General features: G+C 47.1%; 1 protein-coding gene across 5 annotated transcripts in view; it reads left to right on the top strand.

Annotated features, from left to right (window-relative positions):
- DNMT1 (DNA methyltransferase 1) overlaps positions 1–21,004 on the top strand; it is a 52,110-nt gene that overhangs the window by 20,849 nt on the left and 10,257 nt on the right. For 3 of the 5 annotated variants that reach the window (XM_059159918.1, XM_059159921.1, XM_059159920.1), the window contains exons 11-26: positions 732–766; positions 1,482–1,563; positions 10,739–10,782; positions 11,111–11,156; positions 11,250–11,330; positions 11,400–11,509; positions 14,388–14,506; positions 14,785–14,877; positions 15,673–15,824; positions 15,984–16,171; positions 16,276–16,459; positions 18,059–18,156; positions 18,367–18,514; positions 19,796–19,911; positions 20,091–20,295; positions 20,374–20,507. In XM_059159918.1, the coding sequence (XP_059015901.1) occupies positions 732–766; positions 1,482–1,563; positions 10,739–10,782; positions 11,111–11,156; positions 11,250–11,330; positions 11,400–11,509; positions 14,388–14,506; positions 14,785–14,877; positions 15,673–15,824; positions 15,984–16,171; positions 16,276–16,459; positions 18,059–18,156; positions 18,367–18,514; positions 19,796–19,911; positions 20,091–20,295; positions 20,374–20,507 (1,835 nt within the window). The remainder of the gene's footprint in view (positions 1–731; positions 767–1,481; positions 1,564–10,738; positions 10,783–11,110; positions 11,157–11,249; positions 11,331–11,399; positions 11,510–14,387; positions 14,507–14,784; positions 14,878–15,672; positions 15,825–15,983; positions 16,172–16,275; positions 16,460–18,058; positions 18,157–18,366; positions 18,515–19,795; positions 19,912–20,090; positions 20,296–20,373; positions 20,508–21,004) is intronic. The other 2 variants (XM_059159919.1, XM_059159922.1) reach the window with 1 other exon arrangement.

The following is a 21,004-nucleotide window of genomic DNA, read 5'->3' as shown; positions in this document are numbered from 1 at the left end:
TTTTCTGTTTTAATAAATCCACTAATAGAGTTATTACTCTATGAAAATGAGCTCAATAAATTTATCAGAGGTATTTTTTGTACCTAAGATCAGAAGGTACTAGATTGTATATAACAAGGAGTTGGTGACTGCTGGGAATTCTTTTATTGATTTTCCATACTGGATTGCTAAGTTCTGTCCTGGTTTTTTTCCTGCTGTTCCACTGCTGTCCGTATGACCTCTTCACTTCTGACCAGATGAGAGATCAAACTACAGGCATTTTTTACAACATATTCTAAATGGCTATAATATTCCCTTTTACAATGAGCTTTCCTGGGACTGGGTTGGCTAATGATGGCCCAGATCTGGCCTATGTTCCTTTTTATAAAGTTCTGCTGGAACAGAGTCATGCTTTTTCACTTCTGTATTGTCTCTGGTTGCTTTTATGCTGTAATGATGGGGCTGAGTAGTTGCAACACAGACCGTGTGGCTTACAAAATCTGAAAATGTTTGTTTTCTGGCTCTTGATAGAAACCGTTTGCCAACTCCTGGTCCACTCTTGTTTGGAGGGGGTAGGGAATGGAGTTAAAAATTGGAAGTTTTGACTCTACCCTGTAGATCCTTCTAGACTTTCCTGTTCTCTGGTTCCACAGTGCTGCGGTTGTTAACTGATACTTTCAGTTTGGTCTTGCTCTTTTCTCAGAAACTAACTTTTCCCCTCTTTCTCTCTCCTCCCTGCTTCACCCTCTTAGGATGAAAAGAGACCCAGAAGTCAACCCAAAGATCTGTAAGTGGTTGAAATGCTTGTGCCTTTTTGCTGTGCTTTGTGAAATTTTTCTTACTGAAAATATCGTTCCAGAGATCTGTGACGACGTAGTGGTTTACAGGGAGCTGATGATACTCTTGTAATATTGGATCCTTTCAGGCAGGGTTAGATAAGAAATTACACTGGGCCTCTTCCTTACCCCTTACCCTCTGCCACTTGGGTAGCCATCCCAGCCCTGCACAATCTCCTGTGTCTCTTAGCTCCCAGCACTTCTCATGTGGCCCCATTTGGGGTCACAGGGGATTTTTGGGGGCCTTCTCTTAGGGTTACTACAACTCATCAATGCTCCTTTTAAAGCCACCATCAACCATCACAAGGGGCTTTCTTCATTGGATGGGAAGAAAGAATCTGTTGCCCAGATATATTCTAAATATTTTGCTTCTCAATAGGGAGGCATTAATTTGTTTTTATTTATTTTTTTTTTTAAGATTTTATTTGAGAGTGAGAAAGAGAGAACACAAGTCAGGGGGAGGGCAGTGGGAGAAGCAGGCTCCCCGCTGAGCAGAGAGCCCGGTGCAGAGCTGGATCCCAAGACCCCGGGATCATGACCTGAGCCGAAGGCAGACACTTAACTAAGACTGAACCACCCAGGAGCCCCAAATTTGTTACTTTCTATGTGAGTTGGCAATTCGGTTATTCTGAGCAAATATTTGGCATATATTTCTTTACCTAATAGAGCTGCCAAACGGAGACCTGAAGAGAAAGAACCTGAAAGAGTAAAACCACAAGTTTCTGAGGAAAAAGATGAGGATGAAAAGGTAAGCTCTTGTTTTTCAGTCCTGCTGTGTTTCCTACATCCCAAAGTGATTTATTTTTAAAGATTTTATTTATTTATTTGACACACAGAGATCATAAGTAGGCAGAGAGAGAGGAGGAAGCAGACTCCCCTCTGAGCAGAGAGCCCGATGCGGGGCTCAATCCCAGGATCCTGGGATCATGACCTGAGCCGAAGGCAGAGGCTTTAACCCACTGAGCCACACAGATGCCCCAGATTTTTTTTTTTTTTTAATAAACATGTATTTTTATCCCCAGGGGTACAGGTCTGTGAATCACCAGGTTTACACACTTCACAGCACTCACCAAAGCACATACCCTCCCCAATGTCCATAACCCCACCTTCCCTTCTCCCAACCCCCCTCCCCCCAGCAACCCTCAGTTTGTTTTGTAAGATTAAGAGTCACTTACGGTTTGTCTCCCTCCCAATCCCATCTTGTTTCATTGATTCTTCTTCTACCCACTTAAGCCCCCATGTTGCATCACCACTTCCTCATATCAGGGAGATCATATGATAGTTGTCTTTCTCTGCTTGACTTATTTCACTAAGCATGATACGCTCTAGTTCCATCCATGTTGTCGCAAATGGCAAGATTTCATTTCTTTTGATGGCTGCATAGTATTCCATTGTGTATATATACCACATCTTTTTTTTTTTTTTTTTTTTTTTTTTTATATATACCACATCTTCTTTATCCATTCATCTGTTGATGGACATCTAGGTTCTTTCCATAGTTTGGCTATTGTGGACATTGCTGCTAGAAACATTCGGGTGCACGTGCCCCTTCGGATCACTACGTTTGTATCTTTAGGATAAATACCCAGTAGTGCAATTGCTGGGTCATAGGGCAGTTCTGTTTTCAACATTTTGAGGAACCTCCATGCTGTTTTCCAGAGTGGCTGCACCAGCTTACATTCCCACCAACAGTGTAGGAGGGTTCCCCTTTCTCCGCATCCTTGCCAGCATCTGTCATTTCCTGACTTGTTGATTTTAGCCATTCTGACTGGTGTGAGGTGATATCTCATTATGGTTTTGATTTGTATTTCCCTGATGCCGAGTGATATGGAGCACTTTTTCATGCGTCTGTTGGCCATCTGGATGTCTTCTTTGCAGAAATGTCTGTTCATGTCCTCTGCCCATTTCTTTTTTTTTTTTTTTTTTTTTTAAGATTTTATTTATTTATTTGACAGACAGAGATCACAAGTAGGCCGAGAGGTAGGCAGAGAGAGAGAGAGAGGAGGAAGCAGGTTCCCTGCTGAGCAGAGAGCCTGATGCGGGACTCGATCCTGGGACCCCGAGATCATGACCTAAGCCGAAGGCAGCGGCTTAACCCACTGAGCCACCCAGGCGCCCATCTCTGCCCATTTCTTGATTGGATTATTTGTTCTTAGGGTGTTGAGTTTGCTAAGTTCTTTATAGATTTTAGACACTAGTCCTTTATCTGATATGTCGTTTGCAAATATCTTCTCCCATTCTGTCAGTTGTCTTTTGATTTTGTTAACTGTTTCCTTTGCTGTGCAAAAGCTTTTGATCTTGATGAAATCCCAATAGTTCATTTTTGCCCTTGCTTCCCTTGCCTTTGGCGATGTTCCTAGGAAGATGTTGCTGCGGCTGAGGTCGAAGAGGTTGCTGCCTGTGTTCTCCTCAAGGATTTTGATGGATTCCTTTCGCACATTGAGGTCCTTCATCCATTTTGAGTCTATTTTTGTGTGTGGTGTAAGGAAATGGTCCAATTTCATTTTTCTGCATGTGGCTGTCCAATTTTCCCAACACCATTTATTGAAGAGGCTGTCTTTTTTCCATTGGACATTCTTTCCTGCTTTGTCGAAGATTAGTTGACCATAGAGTTGAGAGTCTATTTCTGGGCTCTCTATTCTGTTCCATTGATCTATGTGTCTGTTTTTGTGCCGGTACCATGCTGTCTTGATGATGACAACTTTGTAATAGAGCTTGAGGTCCAGAATTGTGATGCCACCAACTTTGGCTTTCTTTTTCAATATCCCTTTGGCTATTCGAGGTCTTTTCTGGTTCCATATAAATATTAGAATTATTTGTTCCATTTCTTTGAAAAAGATGGATGGTACTTTGATAGGAATTGCATTAAATGTGTAGATTGCTTTAGGTAGCATAGACCTTTTCACAATATTTATTCTTCCAATCCAGGAGCATGGAACATTTTTCCATTTCTTTGTGTCTTCCTCAATTTCTTTCATGAGTACTTTATGGTTTTCTGAGTATAGATTCTGTGCCTCTTTGGTTAGGTTTATTCCTAGGTATCTTATGGTTTGGGGTGCAATTGTAAATGGGATGGACTCCTTAATTTCTCTTTCTTCTGTCTTGTTGTTGGTGTAGAGAAATGCAACTGATTTCTGTGCATTGATTTTATATCCTGACACTTTACTGAATTCCTGTACAAGTTCTAGCAGTTTTGGAGTGGAGTCTTGGGTTTTCCACATATAGTATCATATCATCTGCGAAGAGTGATAATTTGACAACTTCTTTGCCGATTTGGATGCCTTTAATTTCCTTTTGTTGTCTGATTGCTGAGGCTAGGACCTCTAGTACTATGTTGAATAGCAGTGGTGATAATGGACATCCCTGCCGTGTTCCTGACCTTAGCGTAAAAGCTTTCAGTTTTTCTCCATTGAGAATGATATTTGCGGTGGGTTTTTCATAGATGGCTTTGATGATATTGAGGTATGTGCCCTCTATCCCTACACTTTGAAGTTTTGATCAGGAAGGGATGCTGTACTTTGCCAAATGCTTTTTCAGCATCTATTGAGAGTATCATATGGTTCTTGTTCTTTCTTTTATTGATGTGTTGTATCACATTGACTGATTTGCGGATGTTGAACCAACCTTGCAGCCCTGGAATAAATCCCACTTGGTCGTGGTGAATAATCAATCCTTTTAATGTACTGTTGAATCCTATTGGCTAGTATTTTGGTGAGAATTTTCACATCTGTGTTCATCAAGGATATTGGTATATAGCTCTCTTTTTTGATGGGATCCTTGTCTGGTTTTGGGATCAAGGTGATGCTGGCCTCATAAAATGAGTTTGGAAGTTTTCCTTCCATTGCTATTTTTTGGAACAGTTTCAGGAGAATAGGAATTAGTTCTTCTTTAAATGTTTGGTAGAATTCCCCCAGGAAGCCGTCTGGCCCTGGGCTTTTGTTTGTTTGGAGATTTTTAATGACTGTTTCAATCTCCTTACTGCTTATGGGTCTGTTCAGGCTTTCTACTTCTTCCTGGTTCAGTTGTGGTAGTTTATATGTTTCTAGGAATGCATCCATTTCTTCCAGATTGTCAAATTTGTTGGCGTAGAGTTGCTCATAGTATGTTCTTATAATAGTTTGTATTTCTTTGGTGTTAGTTGTGATCTCTCCTCTTTCATTCATGATTTTATTTATTTGGGTCCTTTCTCTTTTCTTTTTGATAAGTCTGGCCAGGGGTTTATCAATTTTATTAATTCTTTCAAAGAACCAGCTCCTAGTTTCATTGATTTGCTCTATTGTCTTTTTGGTTTCTATTTCATTGATTTCTGCTCTGATCTTTATGATTTCTCTTCTCCTGCTGGGCTTAGGGTTTCTTTCTTGTTCTTTCCCCAGCTCCTTTAGGTGTAGGGTTAGGTTGTGTACCTGAGACCTTTCTTGTTTCTTGAGGAAGGCTTGTACCGCTATATATTTTCCTCTCAGGACTGTCTTTGTTGTGTCCCACAGATTTTGAACTGTTGTATTTTCATTATCATTTGTTTCCATGATTTTTTTCAATTCTTCTTTAATTTCCCGGTTGACCCATTCATTCTTTAGAAGGATGCTGTTTAGTCTCCATGTATTTGGGTTCTTTCCAAACTTCCTGTTGTGGTTGTGTTCTAGCTTCAGAGCATTGTGGTCTGAAAATATGCAGGGAATGATGCCAATCTTTTGATACCGGTTGAGTCTTGATTTAGGACTGAGGATGTGATCTATTCTGGAGAATGTTCCATGTGCACTAGAGAAGAATGTGTATTCTGTTGCTTTGGGATGAAATGTTCTGAATATATCTGTGATGTCCATCTGGTCCAGTGTGTCGTTTAAGGCCTTTATTTCCTTGCTGATCTTTTGCTTGGATGATCTGTCCATTTCAGTGAGGGGAGTGTTAAAGTCCCCTACTATTATTGTATTATTGTTGATGTGTTTCTTTGATTTTGTTATTAATTGGTTTATATAGTTGGCTGCTTCCACGTTGGGGGCATAGATATTTAAAATTGTTAGATCTTCTTGTTGGACAGACCCTTTGAGTATGATATAGTGTCCTTCCTCATCTCTTATTATAGTCTTTGGCTTAAAATCTAATTGATCTAATATAAGGATTGCCACTCCTGCTTTCTTCTGATGTCCATTAGCATGGTAAATTTTTTTCCACCCCCTCACTTTAAATCTGGAGGTGTCTTTGGGCTTAAAATGAGTTTCTTGGAGGCAACATATAGATGGATTTTGTTTTTTTATCCATTCTGATACCCTATGTCTTTTGATTGGGGCATTTAGCCCATTAACATTCAGGGTAACTATTGAGAGATATGAATTTAGTGCCATTGTATTGCCTGTAAGGTGACTGTTACTGTATATTGTCTCTGTTCCTTACTAATCTACCACTTGTAGGCTCTCTTTGCTTAGAGGACCCCTTTCAATATTTCCTGTAGAGCTGGTTTGGTGTTTGCAAATTCTTTGAGTTTTTGTTTGTCCTGGAAGCTTTTAATCTCTCCTTCTATTTTCAATGATAGCCTAGCTGGATATAGTATTCTTGGCTGCATGTTTTTCTCGTTTAGTGCTCTGAAAATATCATGCCAGCTCTTTCTGGCCTGCCAGGTCTCTGTGGATAAGTCAGCTGCCAATCTAATATTTTTACCATTATATGTTACAGACCTCTTTTCCCGGGCTGCTTTCAGGATTTTCTCTTTGTCACTAAGACTTGTAAATTTTACTATAAGGTGACGGGGTGTGGGCCTATTCTTATTGATTTTGAGGGGCGTTCTCTGAACCTCCTGAATTTTGATGCTCGTTCCCTTTGCCTTATTGGGGAAACTCTCCCCAATAATTCTCTCCAGTATACCTTCTGCTCCCCTCTCTCTTTCTTCTTCTGGAATCCCAATCATTCTAATGTTGTTTCGTCTTATGGTGTCACTTATCTCTCGAATTCTCCCCTCATGGTCCAGTAGCTGTTTGTCCCTCTTTTGCTCAGCTTCTTTATTCTCTGTCATTTGGTCTTCTATATCACTACTTCTTTCTTCTGCCTCATTTATCCTAGCAGTGAGAGCCTCCATTTTTGATTGCACCTCATTAATTGCTTTTTTTATTTCAACTTGGTTAGATTTTAGTTCTTTTATTTCTCCAGAAAGGGCTTTTATAACTCCCGAGAGGGTTTCTCTAATATCTTCCATGCCTTTTTCAAGCCCGGCTAGAACCTTGAGAATTGTCATTCTGAACTCTAGATCTGACATATTACCAATGTCTGTATTGATTAGGTCCCTAGCCTTCGGTACTGCCTCTTGTTCTTTTTTTTGTGGTGAATTTTTCCGCCTTGTCATTTTGTCCAGAAAAGAGTATATGAAAGAGCAAGTAAAATACTAAAAGTGTGGCAACAACCCCAAGAAAATATGGTTTAACCAAATCAGAAGAGATCCCAAATTGTGAGGGGTAGAAAGGGGATAAAAAGAGGTTCAAAAAGAAAGAAAGAAAGAAAGAGAAAAAAAAAAAGAAAAGAATTTAAAAAAGGAAAACGAATAAAGAAAAATATAAAAAGGTAAAAATATATATATATATTAGATAAACTAGTTAGAAAAAGGTAAAAGTTTAAAAAAATTTTAGCAGAGGAAGAGAAAAAAAATGAAAAAGAAAAAAATTAACTGCAAGACTAAAATAATCACAGGGAAAAAAAAGAGAAAAGAAAAGAGAAAATATATCACAGGGAAAAAGCCATGAGTTCCGTGCTTTGCTTTCTCCTCCTCTGGAATTCTGCTGCTCTCCTTGGTATTGAAACCGCACTCCTTGGTAGGTGAACTTGGTCTCGGCTGGATTTCTTGTTGATCTTCTGGGGGAGGGGCCTGGTGTAGTTATTCTCAAGTGTCTGCGGAATTACACCGCCCTTACCGGGGTGAGTAATCTGCTAGGGTTTGCTTTCAGGAGCTTTTGTTCCCTGAGCGCTTTCCGTAGAGTTCCGGAGGACGGGAATACAAATGGCGGCCTCCTGGTCTCCTGCCCGGAGGAGCCCAGAGCCCGGGGCCCCACTCCTCAGTGCGCCCTCAGAGAATAGCGCCCAGTCACTCCCGTCTGCCTGACCTCCGACCACCCTCCGAGCTCACCGAGCCTGCTCCAAGCTCACCGAGCCTGCGACCGGTTCAAGATAACCCCGAGAGCTGCGAGCTTACTGTCGGCTCTGTCTCTGTAGCCGGCTTTCCCATTCCAATACCCGCAGGCTCTGCGACACTCAGACACCCCCGATCCTTCTGTGACCCTGCGGGACCTGAGGCCACGCTGACCCCGCGTGGGCTTCGCCCCGGTTTAGCCTCTGGAGCGATGTCCCTCAGCGGAACAGAACTTTAAAAGTCCTGATTTTGTGCGCCGTTGTTCCGCTGCTTGCCGGGAGCCGGCCCCTCCCCCCCGGGGTCTATCTTCCTGTTGCTTTGGATTCACTTCTCCGCCGGTCCTACCTTTCAGAAAGTGGTTGTTTTTCTGTTTCCAGAATTGCTGTTCTTCTCTTCCATCTGCCGATGGATTTGCAGGTGTTTGCAATCTTTAGATAAGCTATCTAGCTGATCTCCGGCTAGCTGAAGTAGTCTCAGCCTGCTACTTCTCCACCATCTTGACGCCTCCGATTTTTTTTTTTTTTTTTAAGATAACTTTTTATTATGAAGGCGTTCGTGCATACCCCCAAGCAGGCAGAATAGGGTAGCGACCCCTTGCCTTCTCATCCACCTGCAACAGCTCTCAGCTCGGGTCTTGTATTTCTGTCCATCACTCCCCATTCTCCCAGCCTCGCTCGCCCCTGGGTGATGCTGAACAAATCCCAGATGTGTTACTAAAATACTTACAGAAGAACTACCTATAAGAGGAAAGGACTCTTCTTAAAGATCACAAGACCACCATTAGCACAATGTCCAGGTCTAGTCTGTTCAAATTTCCCTGCCTATAAAAACAGTGGAGTCTGGGGTGCCTGGGTGGCTCAGTTGGTTAAAGCCTCTGCCTTGGGCTCGGGTCATAATTCCAGGGTCCTGGGATAGAGCCCCACATTGGTCTCTGCTCAGCAGGGAACCTGTTTCCTCCTCTCTCTCTGCCTGCCTCTCTGCCTACTTCTGATCTCTCTCTCTGTGTGTCAAATAAATAAATAAAATTTTTAAAAACAAAGAAACAAACACTGGAGACTGAATCAGGACCCAAACAAGGTCTGGCCGGTGAATTTGGTTGACATTTGTCCTGTCTCATCCAGAGTTGTGCCCCTTCCTCTTGTAGTTTATGGAGGGAACTGGCTTGCCTGTAGGGTTTCTCGGTTTGGGTTTTTGTCAAGTTTGCACCCCCCCACGTGTGTTTAGTATCTCTCTCCAGCCTTGTCTCCTACAGGCTGAGGGGTAGGTCTGGGGACTTACCCAGAAGCGGGTCTTTTGTTTCCAGTGGACAGCCGAGGTGGTGCCAGGCGCTTCCTGTTGCATCACCCCAGAAGGCACAGTTGTCTGTTTATGGTTTTAAGAGTGACCCCTGGTCTGAAGGGTTGTCATCCAACCCATCCTTCATAACGTCCCTCTCAGCTTTTCTCGGAGGTTTTTAGCAGTTACTGCGTAAATCTGTTTTATCACTGGGAGTTGCAGAGTGGTGATAGTCCAGTTTTCTCATTCCTTCATTTACCCCAAATAATTCTAGAATTAGGCGTTCCCTTTTTCTGTGGCAGCCCGAGCAGACTCCTATAATATCATAGTCTGGGTGGTTTAAACAACAGATGTTTATTTTCAAAGTTCTGGAGACTCAAAGTCCAAGATCGAATGCCAACAGAGTTAGTTTCTGGTGAGGCCTTTCTTCCTGGCTTGCCAATGGCTGCCTTCTCTTTGTGCCCTCACAGGCTCTTCCCTGTGCAAACGCGGAGGGAGAGTGGGAGCCTGCTGTCTCTTACAAGGACACAGTCCTGTTGGATTAGGACCCACCCTTATGACCATCCTTACAACCTCGGTCACCTCCCACTTCCTTAAAAGCCTCCTCCAAATATGGCCATGTTCTGGGTTAGGGCTTCAACGTGAAATTTGAGGGGGACTTAATTCATTCCATAGCACCCCCTATCAGTTGTTGGCTTATGAGGTACTGCTTGTACAAGAAAGCTAAACATTTTTAAAAATTTTTAAATTTTTATTTTTTAAAGATTTTGGGAAAGCCAGCACGAGGTGGGGAGCCAGGAGGTGGGGGAAGGGGCAGGGCTCAATCCCAGGACCTGAGATCACAGCCCAAGCCAAAGGCAGACACTTAACTAACTGAACCACCCAGGCTCCCCTAAACTTTTTTTTTTTTTTTTTAAGTGGTCTCTGTTGGGCCCCTGGGTCGCTCAGTTGGTTAAGCATCTGCCTTTGGCTTGGGTCATGATCTCAGGGTCCTGGGATCAAGCCCCGCATCGGGCTCCCTGCTCGGTGGGGAGCCTGCTTCCCACCCCCATTCCTGCTCCCTGTGCTTATGTGCGCTTGCTTGCATGTGTGCACACTCTTTCTGTGTCAAATAAAAATTTTTTTTTTAAGATTTTACATATTTAAGATTTGACAGAGAGAGACAAAATAAGAGAGGGCACAAAAGCAGGGGAAGTGGGAGAGGAAGGAGCAGGGAGCGCGATGTGGGGCTCAATCTGAGTACCCCGAGATCTTGGAGCCCCGAGTACCAACTGAGCTGAAGGCAGATGCTCAACGACTGAGCCACTCAGGCACCCCTCAAATAAAATCTTAAAAAAAAAAAAAAAAGCCTTTCATTATGGGAATTTTGAATGTAAGACTTTACACATGGCAGATGGCTAGGGCTTCACTGATCCTTTGACTACTTTCCTCTCTGCCTCTGACCAGGTTTTGTGATAAACGTAAGTAAAACTCTGACGCATTATTCAGATGGAAAATACTTTGTTGTGTCCTTCACTCCTCTTTTGTTCTCTCTGTTTAGGAAGAGAAGAGACGCAAAACTACATCCAAAGAACCCAAAGAACCGTAAGAACTTGTTTTTGTCTTGGTTAAAGCAGGTTGTGTTAAAATTCTTTTTCTAGAAGGAAAGATAAAGAGGCTTTTAGTGAATTGCCAGAGCAGCCTTAGCTTAGCTTTGTGTCTGATTGGCTCTGTGAGCTCTGGACCCGAGCCGAGCCCTGCCGTCTGCCAAGGCAGCTGCCCTCTGGGTGGGAAGGGTGGGGAGGGGACCCAGCACCTTGCCCCAAGGCAGCAGCGATGCTGGTGGTGTTGGTAGATAAGGTGTAGCTTGGGTAGATTCTCACATGTTCTGGAAGGATTTAAAAAACCAAACTATCTTGTGCTTTATTCTCAGAATGGAGAAGAAAATGGCCCGAGCCAAAACAGTAGTGTCCTCCAAGGTAAACCTGAAGCCAGGGGTAACACCGGTGCTCCAGCGGTGGTGGGGTTGCCCAGCGCCCGCCCTCTGAGTTCTGTTTGTGTCCCTGCCCCAGACCAACCCTCTGCGGTGCGTGCAGTGCGGACAGTACCTGGATGACGCCGATCTGAAGTACGAGCAGCACCCTCCCGACGCGGTAAGTTCCGGCTCCGCCCCTCGGTCCTGGCTGGCCTCCGCTGCTGCCTAACGGCGGGCTGTCTCGCAGGTGGACGAGCCACAGCTGCTGACCAGCGAGAAGCTCTCCATCTTCGATGCCAACGAGTCTGGCTTTGAGAGCTACGAGGCTCTTCCCCAGCACAAACTGACCTGCTTCAGGTAACCGATGTGCTTCCGCTCCATAGCAAATCAGTGCTTCCCTGACGATGCCGAACTTCTTAAGGTCCCTGTGAAGTTGTCTGTTTTTGTGTTTTTCCCCCCTTCCCCCATCCTAGTGAAGTTCTTCAACACTTAACCTGTAACATTTCCTAAGTTGCTAACACTTCACGGGTAAGAGCCACAAAGACGGCAGGAGTGTGGTAGGGTTGCCGTGTGGCTGGTTAAGACTAAAAAAAAAAAAAAAAAAAAAGACTATACGTGTTCAATCCTTGGTCTGTACCTGTCCTGAAGCGCGTTCAGATGCAGGCCAGCCATGTGCCGGGTACTGATCTCGGTGTTAGGGATGGAGCTGTGCAGGTCCCTGCTTTCCTGGGGGCAGAAACAACGTCCTCCCTGTCAGGCAGTGACAGCTACGGCAGATGGGAAAGGCGTGGCGAGCAGAGGGGGCGTGGGAGAAAGGAACGTGTCTGGATCTGCGGGTACCTGACTTGAGCAGAGCCCTTAGGGATCTGGAGACCGAGCTAGGGGGATGGCTGGGAAGGCCACCCCTGCCTGCGCACGCGGACGGCACAGCGCGTGCGACTCCAAGGTGGACCCCTGTTAGCTGTGGACGATGCCGTCCTGAGGCTGCTGTGGTGGGAGTTGAGGGAGCCGGGGGTCAGGGAGGGCGCTAGATCCTGCAGGGCTTTGCAGGCTGTGGCAGTGACCCCCGAGTTTTCTGCGTGAGGGTGTTGGCATCTGGACTGCACCTTTGGCAAGGTTCAGACAAACCTTTGAGGATGCGGAGTCTCCGTGTTCAGCACCCTCTGTTCTGTTCAGCCCCTTCTCGCTGCAGCTACTCTGAGGCTGTGCTTTGTGGGAAATGGCTTGATTCCAGGACTAGCCCAGGATTTCTTTCCGGCTGTGGCAGGTGCTTTTCCCCTTCCTGTGGGGTGCCGGGGCTGGAGGATGGCCTCCGTCACACCTGTTGCGAGCCTCAAGTGGGCATCACTTCCATAACACCTGTGAGCCCGAGCCTGTTAGGGGTTCTCCTGCCATCGGACAGGATCCCCAGTATGTTTCTTCTGCAGCACATTCCTTGCTTCCTGTGGTCGGTGGTCGGCTGTATCTTCCTCTACAACACGATCAGGATCCTGATCTGTGTCAGGATGCTGTCCATCTACCTGTGATCTCTAGGCCTGGCCCTCACCTCGGCCACGGAAGCGTGCTGTGTTGATACCGCCGACGTTCGTGCCCTCGTGTGTCTCTGCAGACCAGGGCTCGGGGAGCCTGCGCTGCTATAGTCAGGAGTGTCAGAGCTTGGGGGCTTGTGGCTGCCCCCTGGAGAGGGGTCTGCTGCAGCCTCCTTCCTGCACGGCAGGGAGGTGGCACTAAAGACATACTTCTCAGGGATAATATGCTCTTTAGCCTCGGGCCTTTGGAGCCAGACTGCCTGGGGTATTGAGGGACTCTGGTGACCTCTGGTACTTGGGCTGAAAGTGACAAATGGACACAAGTCCAGGGCGGGGTCCGCACTATGAACTAGTGGGTCCTGCCCCTGCCTGGAACTTAGAACTTCTCCCTGATGTCCCCTCTATCAGGAGAACCCCAGGAGTGGTTCAATCGGTTAAGCGGTTGCCTTCAGTTCAGGTTATGATCCCAGAGTTCTGGGATCGAGCCCCACATTGGGCTCCTGATTTGATGGAGAGCCTGCTCTGCCTGCTGCTCCCCCTGCTTGTGCTGTCTCTCACTCTCTCACTCTATCTCAAATCAAATTTTTAATTTAAAAAAAAAAAGAGGACCCATGGGAAGCTTGTCTGGCTGGGTACTACTTTCCTCTTCTGTAGGTCCGCGGTGTCCCGCTCTCCCTTGATGTGTGTCCACGCATCCCACCGGGCTGTAAGTCCGGAGAGCAGAGCTATGGCTCCTGTCTGTCTGTCATGCCTGTCGTGTAGTAGTGGAGTTCAGCTCAAGGTGTTCATGTTTTCACTACTTAAGTTCTGTGAGATTTCACGATGAGGGTTTCTGGCCTCCAAGGGCCTACGCTCCGGGATCGCGGTGGAGGGTGGTTCTCCCCAGAGCCGCAGATGGCGTGTGGCCTGCCTGGGCCTTTGAGGAACAAGATGGTACCTCTGGGGCAGAAAGTAGTCGCTGAGGCCGGCATGAGCAGAAAGACCTACTCTCCCACCCCCACCCCCCGCCACACACACACACCCTGATTTCTTCTGAAGTTTGACATTTGGGTGACAGGACTGTGGATGCTTTCAAGCTCGATATTTAACCATCTGAGTGAGCCAAAGTCTGTCCTTCCCATTATTTGTACTGCTATTATGCTGTTAATGTCGTATGCTGTATTACACTTTTTTTTTTTTTTTGGAGGTGAAACTCCTGTAGCACTGACCGTGTATAAATATTGTGAATAGGTAAATGCAGACAAACAGAGTGGGGAGTTGCCAGGGCAGGGAGGGAATAGAAGTAGTGTCTGCTTACCGGAGATGAGCTTCTCTCTGGGGCAGTGAAGAACATTTTGGAGCTAATGGAAACAAGTGTTGCACGACCTTGAGTGGAACAGGCCCTAGACGTTAGCAATATGCTGAGGGAAGACGGAGTTACTCCTCCCCTATGAGGTTTCCTGTCCTCCCGCTGTAAAACTCCCTGATCCGGTGTCACTCCTGTAGACACCTAGGCCTGCAGGCATCAAGGTCCTTTTGATGCACAGGTGGGAGAGTCCGGTAGAACAGTTGGGGTGAGGACACTGTGGCGATCTAGTGTTCTGGCAACCAGAAGGGTAGGAGCCTAGGACTCGTGCCTGGTCCCGTCACCTTGGGTCTGCACGGAACTCTGTACGGCCACCTGCCTTCTCCGGCGGGCTGGTAACAGCTCTCTGTTGCCTGTCTAGCGTGTACTGCAAGCGCGGTCACATGTGCCCTATCGACACTGGCCTCATCGAGAAGAACATTGAACTCTTCTTCTCCGGTTACGCGAAGCCAATATATGATGATGACCCATCTCTCGAAGGTGAGTGGAATGCTCCGGGTTCTGTGTGGGACTGAGATCTGAAAAATGAAGCTCGCCTCCAAAGCAGTGCTCAGCTGGCGCTCTGCCCTCTTCAAGTTGGGACCGGGGACCGTGCTGCGGGCCGCTGCCAGCACAGCCTGTGGGCCCTGCGGGCTCCCCGCTTCGTCTGTCAAGAACAGTCAGCTCGGGGGCACTCGGTGCCACTGGCCTTTCTGGGGTTTGGTGGGAGTCCTGGCTCTTAGTTCATTTTCAGGAAACTTTCTTTTTTTTTTTCTTAGGTGGTGTTAATGGCAAAAATCTTGGCCCCATAAACGAGTGGTGGATCACTGGCTTTGACGGGGGTGAAAAGGCGCTCATTGGCTTCAGCACTTGTAAGTATGTGGCTGCTTGGGGACTGTAACGGGATCCGAAGGGGCCTTCTTTCCTACCCTCCCTGGGGCTCACCTGGGCTCTGGTGGGATGCCTCAGGCTCACGGGAGCAGCAGCTGACTAACTTGTGTCTGTGTGGGAACAAGGTTGGGTTCCAACAGAATGACTTTTCCAGCTGGCTCTGGAACTGAGCCTCCAGTTAGCTGAAAGAACAGGTCCTATCCCTTTAACTCAAACCCAAACTGAATTCCAAAATCAAAGATGAGCCGAAATAAGGCCACTTGGCCAGTCTCCTATTCTCTAGATGTCTTTAAGATTTTATTTAAGGAATCTCTATACCCAAGGTGGGGTTTGAAGTCATAACCTTGAGGTGGAGTTGTGTGCTCTCCCGAGGGAGCCAGCTGGGTGCCCCCATTCCCTGGCTGTCTCAGACCCACTTCTGAACAAGTTGACTCTGAATGTACTTTGCATTTTGGTGACTTTTGCATAGGGAACGACTTAGACTATTCCAGTCTTCACAGGCTCATCCCTGCTCTTTGGCTGTCATTGCCATTAGGTTCTAACCACTTTTTTTTTTTTTTAAGATTTTATTTATTTATTTGACAGAAAGAGATTATACAAGTAGGCAGGAGAGAGGAAGGGAAGCAGGCTCCCTGCTGAGCAGAGAAACCCCCCCACCATGCGGGGCTCGATCCCCAGACCCTGGGATCATGACCTGAGCCGAAGGCAGAGGCTTTAACCCACTGAGCCACCCAGGCACCCCTCAAACCACTTTTTAAAATTTCCACTTACTGCAGCTTTTGCTGAGTACATTCTGATGGACCCCAACCCTGAATACGCGCCGCTGTTCAGTGTGATGCAGGAGAAGATCTACATAAGTAAGATTGTGGTCGAGTTCCTGCAGGGCAACCCAGACTCCACCTATGAAGACTTGATCAACAAGATTGAGGTGAGAGGCGCAGGGTCTTCGTGACCTGGGCTGCGCGCCTGTTTATGGGCTGCGTGGCATTTGCTTGAAAACTCACATCTAAGATGAGAAACTGTCTTTCGGTTTCATTAGAACAGTTTTGCTTAAGCCTAAGAGAAACTTCTGATGTTTTTCTTAAAGACCACTGTTCCTCCTTCTGTGCTCAACCTGAATCGATTCACAGAGGACTCTCTCCTTCGACATGCCCAGTTTGTGGTAGAACAAGTAGAGAGTTACGATGAGGCCGGGGACAGTGACGAGCAGCCCATCTTTCTGACCCCTTGCATGAGAGACCTGATCAAGTTGGCTGGGGTCACCCTTGGGAAAAGGTAAGGATGCGGCAGGAATAAAACTGAAGACACAAGACCAGCGAAGGTACAGTGTCCTGGGCACTTCTCCCCAGCCCCTAACACGATGGAAACCTCTGTCCCAGGAGAGCTGAAAGACGTCGGACCATTGGGCATTCTGCCAAAGAGAAGGACAAAGGTCCCACTAAAGCCACCACGACCAAGCTGGTCTACCAGATCTTCGACACTTTCTTCGCAGAGCAGATCGAAAAGGATGACAAAGAGGACAAGGAGAACGCCTTCAAACGCCGGCGGTGCGGCGTCTGTGAGGTAATCTCACGCGGGCCGGGCTGCCTGAGTAATCGGGAGCTTGAGACTCTCCCTGCTCGGACGTCACCCCTAAACCAGAGTCTGTTATCTGGGGGGGGTTGCATGCCCCACGGGACACACACATTGACCAGACAGCTGTGGAAAGAGGGGTGCTTGGGCACTTTGCTGCTAACGCCACGGTCACCGAAGAGTCTGGCCTCCTGTGGCATTGTTCCGCCTGGGTCGCACTGGGTGCAGAGGAAGGGATTACCCCACATGGAGGCGCTGCTGCTTCTGACAGGGAGGACACCCCCCTCACCCCCCGCCGGGAGCCTTCCTTGTCTCCCAGTGTAACTTTCCCAGGGAAGTGGAGATTTGAGGTCTTTTAAGAGCCCTCTCTTCTGCGAATTCTTACATCTGCCTCACTCAGGAGCTGGGGGTGAATCTCTCGGGTCACGTGGAGAGGTGGTGTTTTGGTGTCCACTGTGGGTATCCCTTGTCTTCCTGTCCTCCGCAGACATTGCATTTGGGGGGTGGGTTGTGTGTATTTTTGATTTGAGGGGTTTGTTTTCTTTCTTACCAATCCAAGTTCTGTGAGAACCCTGCATTGAGCGGTCTGTTGGTGCCATTTTCCTGATAGCATTTGCTCCCTGTGTTTGTCACAGTTTGGTAATTCCCACAGTGTTTCACACTTACTCGTCATATGTGTGGTGACCTGTGGCCAGTGATTGTCGTTTGCTGAAAGCTCAGATGATAGTTAACATATATTTAGCAGTAAAGTACTTTTTAAAAATATACTTTCTTTTATCTTTTTTTTTTTAAGACCTAAAGCTAGTTAATAACACATTTAAAAGACTACACCGTAGCGTAAACATAACTTCCGTCTGCATTGGGAAACCAGAAACTTCATTCGGCTCATGTTACTGTGGTGGCCTGGAGTTGAGGTCCACCTGTATTTGACTTATTTTGGACAAAAACTCAAATGTGAAATGCCACAGCTGCCTTTAGAACCTCTGTTCATGCTGTCTGCTGGACTGCGCTTTTTTTTGTTTGTTTGTTTCACAGGAATTCACACGTTCTTACCATTCTTTCGGTTTTACTTTTACATCTAGCACATGTATGTGCAATGTTCAAAGCGTCTTAAATACACACAGCTGGTGTTTGCACCTGTTCCGTGTTGATGTGGTTCTGTCTAGTTGACTCACTTAGATTATTAAATGGCATTTCGTTATATGAATATCCCAGCATGATCCCTGTTATAATGCTGTGGCAGTGTCCTTGAGTGAGGTCTCTTGTGACCGTCTCTATGTAGGAGCAGAATTGCTGGGGTGTGGGTTATGTTTCACTTCGGTCTAGAAAACTCCAGAGTGGTGGTGCTGGCTTACCCTTTGAGCATTGCTTTCTCTGCACTTGTCCCAACACATGTCCTGTTTTTTAAATTTGCTCGCCTGGAGGGTATGAATGGGATCTTGCTCTGGACTTCCTTCTCATACTTAACCTAATGAGGCTAAATACAATTTCTTAAAATTGTAATTCACAAAAAAAAAAAAAAAAAAAAAAAAAAAAAAGATTGCCAATAGTTACTAATGGCCATTTCATTCACTTCTTAAAAATTTTTAGGTTTGTCAGCAACCCGAATGTGGACAGTGCAAAGCCTGTAAAGATATGGTTAAGTTTGGTGGTAGCGGACGGAGCAAACAGGCTTGCCAAGAGAGGAGGTAGGTTTGGCTGACGCTGCTCTTGTGGCAGAGGAAAATGCCAGTCGATGGCAAGTGAGCTTGGCCCAGAACAGGTGGGCCAGGGTATCCGGAGCAGGCAGCTTTCCCTTATCTATCTCTGTCACCAGGCCTGTCCCATATATCTGACTACAAAAGCCCCAGTAGGTTTCACTTATAAAGGAGATGAGCTTATAACAAGTGACTTTACAGGTGCCCCAACATGGCCATGAAGGAGGCAGATGATGATGAAGAGGTCGATGACAATATTCCAGAGATGCCATCACCCAAAAAAATGCATCAGGGGAAGAAAAAGAAACAAAACAAGAACCGGATCTCTTGGGTTGGAGACGCTGTCAAGGTAATGCTGGAGACGATGGTCTTATTGTCACAGCTCTGAGAAAGTTGTCGCCCTGTGTGTCACTGCCACACCCCTTCAGCAGCCTGAGTCCTGGAGGAGAGAAACCTCCTCATTTGCCCCAGAGAGGAGCACAGCCAGTGGGAGAGGTCAGGGCCCTTGGCCATGCACCAGAAATGGTCTTTTGGGTTTTTTGTTTTTGTTTTTGTTTGCTTGTGTGCCCCAAACTCTGTTTTCCTAACATTTCAAAGTGGGCATGTGACACTGTCCTGGAGTGTCAGGCTGGTTCTCCATCAAAGCTTGTTTCAAAGAGAGCCACCACTGCCCCCTCTGGCCTGGGTGTGGGTGTTTGGTGACACTAGCAGATTGCCTCCCTGTCGTTCTGTGATTGTCTAAGGCACGACTTTTTTTTTTTTTTTTTTAAGATTTTATTTATTTATTAAACAGAGATCACAAGTAGGCAGAGAGGCAGGCGGGGTGGCGGGGGGAAGCAGGCTTGCCGCTGAGCAGAGAGCCTGATGCAGGGCTCAATCCCAGGACCCTGAGATCATGAGCTGAAGGCAGAGGCTTAACCCACTGAGCCACCCAGGTTCCCCTAAGGCACTACTTTTACCAAAGCTGGAGAGGTTCCCTTTTCTTTAGCATTGCTTCCTTGATGTCTGTAAGCCAAAGATCTGATATGTGGCATGGGGCCTTCCCCTGCCAGATGCTGCTGTAAGCCTGGATGCGGCTAAGCCTCTGTCCTGTGTGCTGATCCTCCCTCCAGGATAGGAAAGGGGCATGTACTGTCCAGTGGGCGGAGAGTTGGAGGGAGGTTGGGGCCTTGGAGGCTTCCTGAGGAGGCAGCATCTGAGCGAGACCCTGAGGGTTGGCAAGGAGCCAGTCTCACAAAGATGTAGGGCAGAGGCAGGTCGGGGGCCCTGAGTTGGAAACTAGCTTTCCTGGTGGGAGAAGTAGGTCCTCGTGGTTGGCAGGAGTTGGAGGCAGGGTGTGGCCTTAGGACCTTGGCACGAGGAGCTGGGACCGGTGCCGTTTAAAGTCAAATGCTGGTATCTGCTCTGCTGCCGGCACCGAAGGGAGGGGCTGATGAGGGTGAGTGCTCTTTGTGCAGACTTCCAGCTAAGGGAGGCAGATGTTTTCTGTAGTAACCAGGTCAGTAGAGCCTCGTGACTTAACAAAATTATTAGGAATTAGGCTTTTATGCAAAGTAATAGGAACAGGTAGGTCAAGCCGAGACTGGACCTTCAGACCCATCCTCACCTGAAATGAAGCTCTCGTTTTCAGACTGATGGGAAGAAGAGTTACTTTAAGAAGGTGTGCATCGACTCAGAAACCCTGGAAGTGGGGGACTGTGTCTCTGTTATTCCAGATGACTCCTCAAAACCGCTGTATTTGGCAAGGTTTGTGTCTTTTCCTTTGCTTGACTTCAGCACACGTTCTTAGACCACTAGCAGATGCTCGTGTTCAGAGAGCAGCAGCGGCTCTTTGCTAGGCTAATTGCAGAAAGAAAATACAAGTTACCCTGAGTGGATTCAGTCTGGATTTGCCGGTCAAGTGCGTGCCTTTTTTCGGGCTCCAGGGTCACTGCGCTGTGGGAGGACAGCAGCAACGGGCAGATGTTCCATGCCCACTGGTTCTGCGCTGGGACAGACACGGTCCTCGGAGCCACGTCGGACCCCTTGGAGCTGTTCCTGGTGGACGAATGTGAGGACATGCAGCTTTCGTATATCCACAGCAAGGTGAAGGTCGTCTATAAAGCTCCGTCGGAGAACTGGGCCTTGGAGGTGAGTGCCCAGCGCCCCTCGCATGCCCTTCTCTCTCTGCGTGGGGTCGTGGCTGACACCAGGTCCTTGTGCTCAAAGGGAGGCATGGATCCCGAGGCTATGATAGCAGAGGATGACGGAAAGACCTACTTCTACCAGCTGTGGTATGATCAAGACTACGCCAGATTTGAGTCTCCTCCGAAAACCCAGCCGACCGAGGAGAACAAGTACAAGTGAGTGCCGGCCCGGCCGGCGGTGCTCCAGGGCCTGCGCGGCTCTGTGCGACCCTCCGACTCTCGCATGCTGCTGTCTGCCGGGCTTCCTTTTCCCCACTAACCGAAGATGGCCTGACTTGGTCACAGTTGCTTTAAGTGTGTGGACAGCCTGGGTGTGGAGTTCCCTTCATGAGAGGCTCTCCCGTCCAGGAGCAGAATGTGTGCTTCTGTGTACTTCTCGTCATCTGTGCTACAGACCTTGCACGTTTTCTCGTGTTTCTTAGAGGTTTTCTTCCGTGAGTGCTCCCTTTGATGCTGCTTTATTCTACCTGGTGACTGACTGCTCTTAGGGAGGCTTGCTTTTTAAGATTTTCTCATCTCAGTGCCCCACACCTTCCTTTATGGCCTCCGTGCCTCACTTGCTGGGACTCAGCCTGGCTCCGGTGCCTCTCAGAGGCTGGGAGGGCCGCCTTGCATGCTTCTGGTGTTTGTCCTGTCAGCCTGCTGCTCCCTTG

The sequence above is a fragment of the Mustela lutreola genome, chromosome 2 (genome assembly GCF_030435805.1).
Source record: "Mustela lutreola isolate mMusLut2 chromosome 2, mMusLut2.pri, whole genome shotgun sequence".
Taxonomy (NCBI): Eukaryota; Metazoa; Chordata; class Mammalia; order Carnivora; family Mustelidae; genus Mustela; species Mustela lutreola.
Note: the sequence above shows the minus strand (reverse complement) of the source record. Positions and strands in the feature narration are given on the sequence as shown.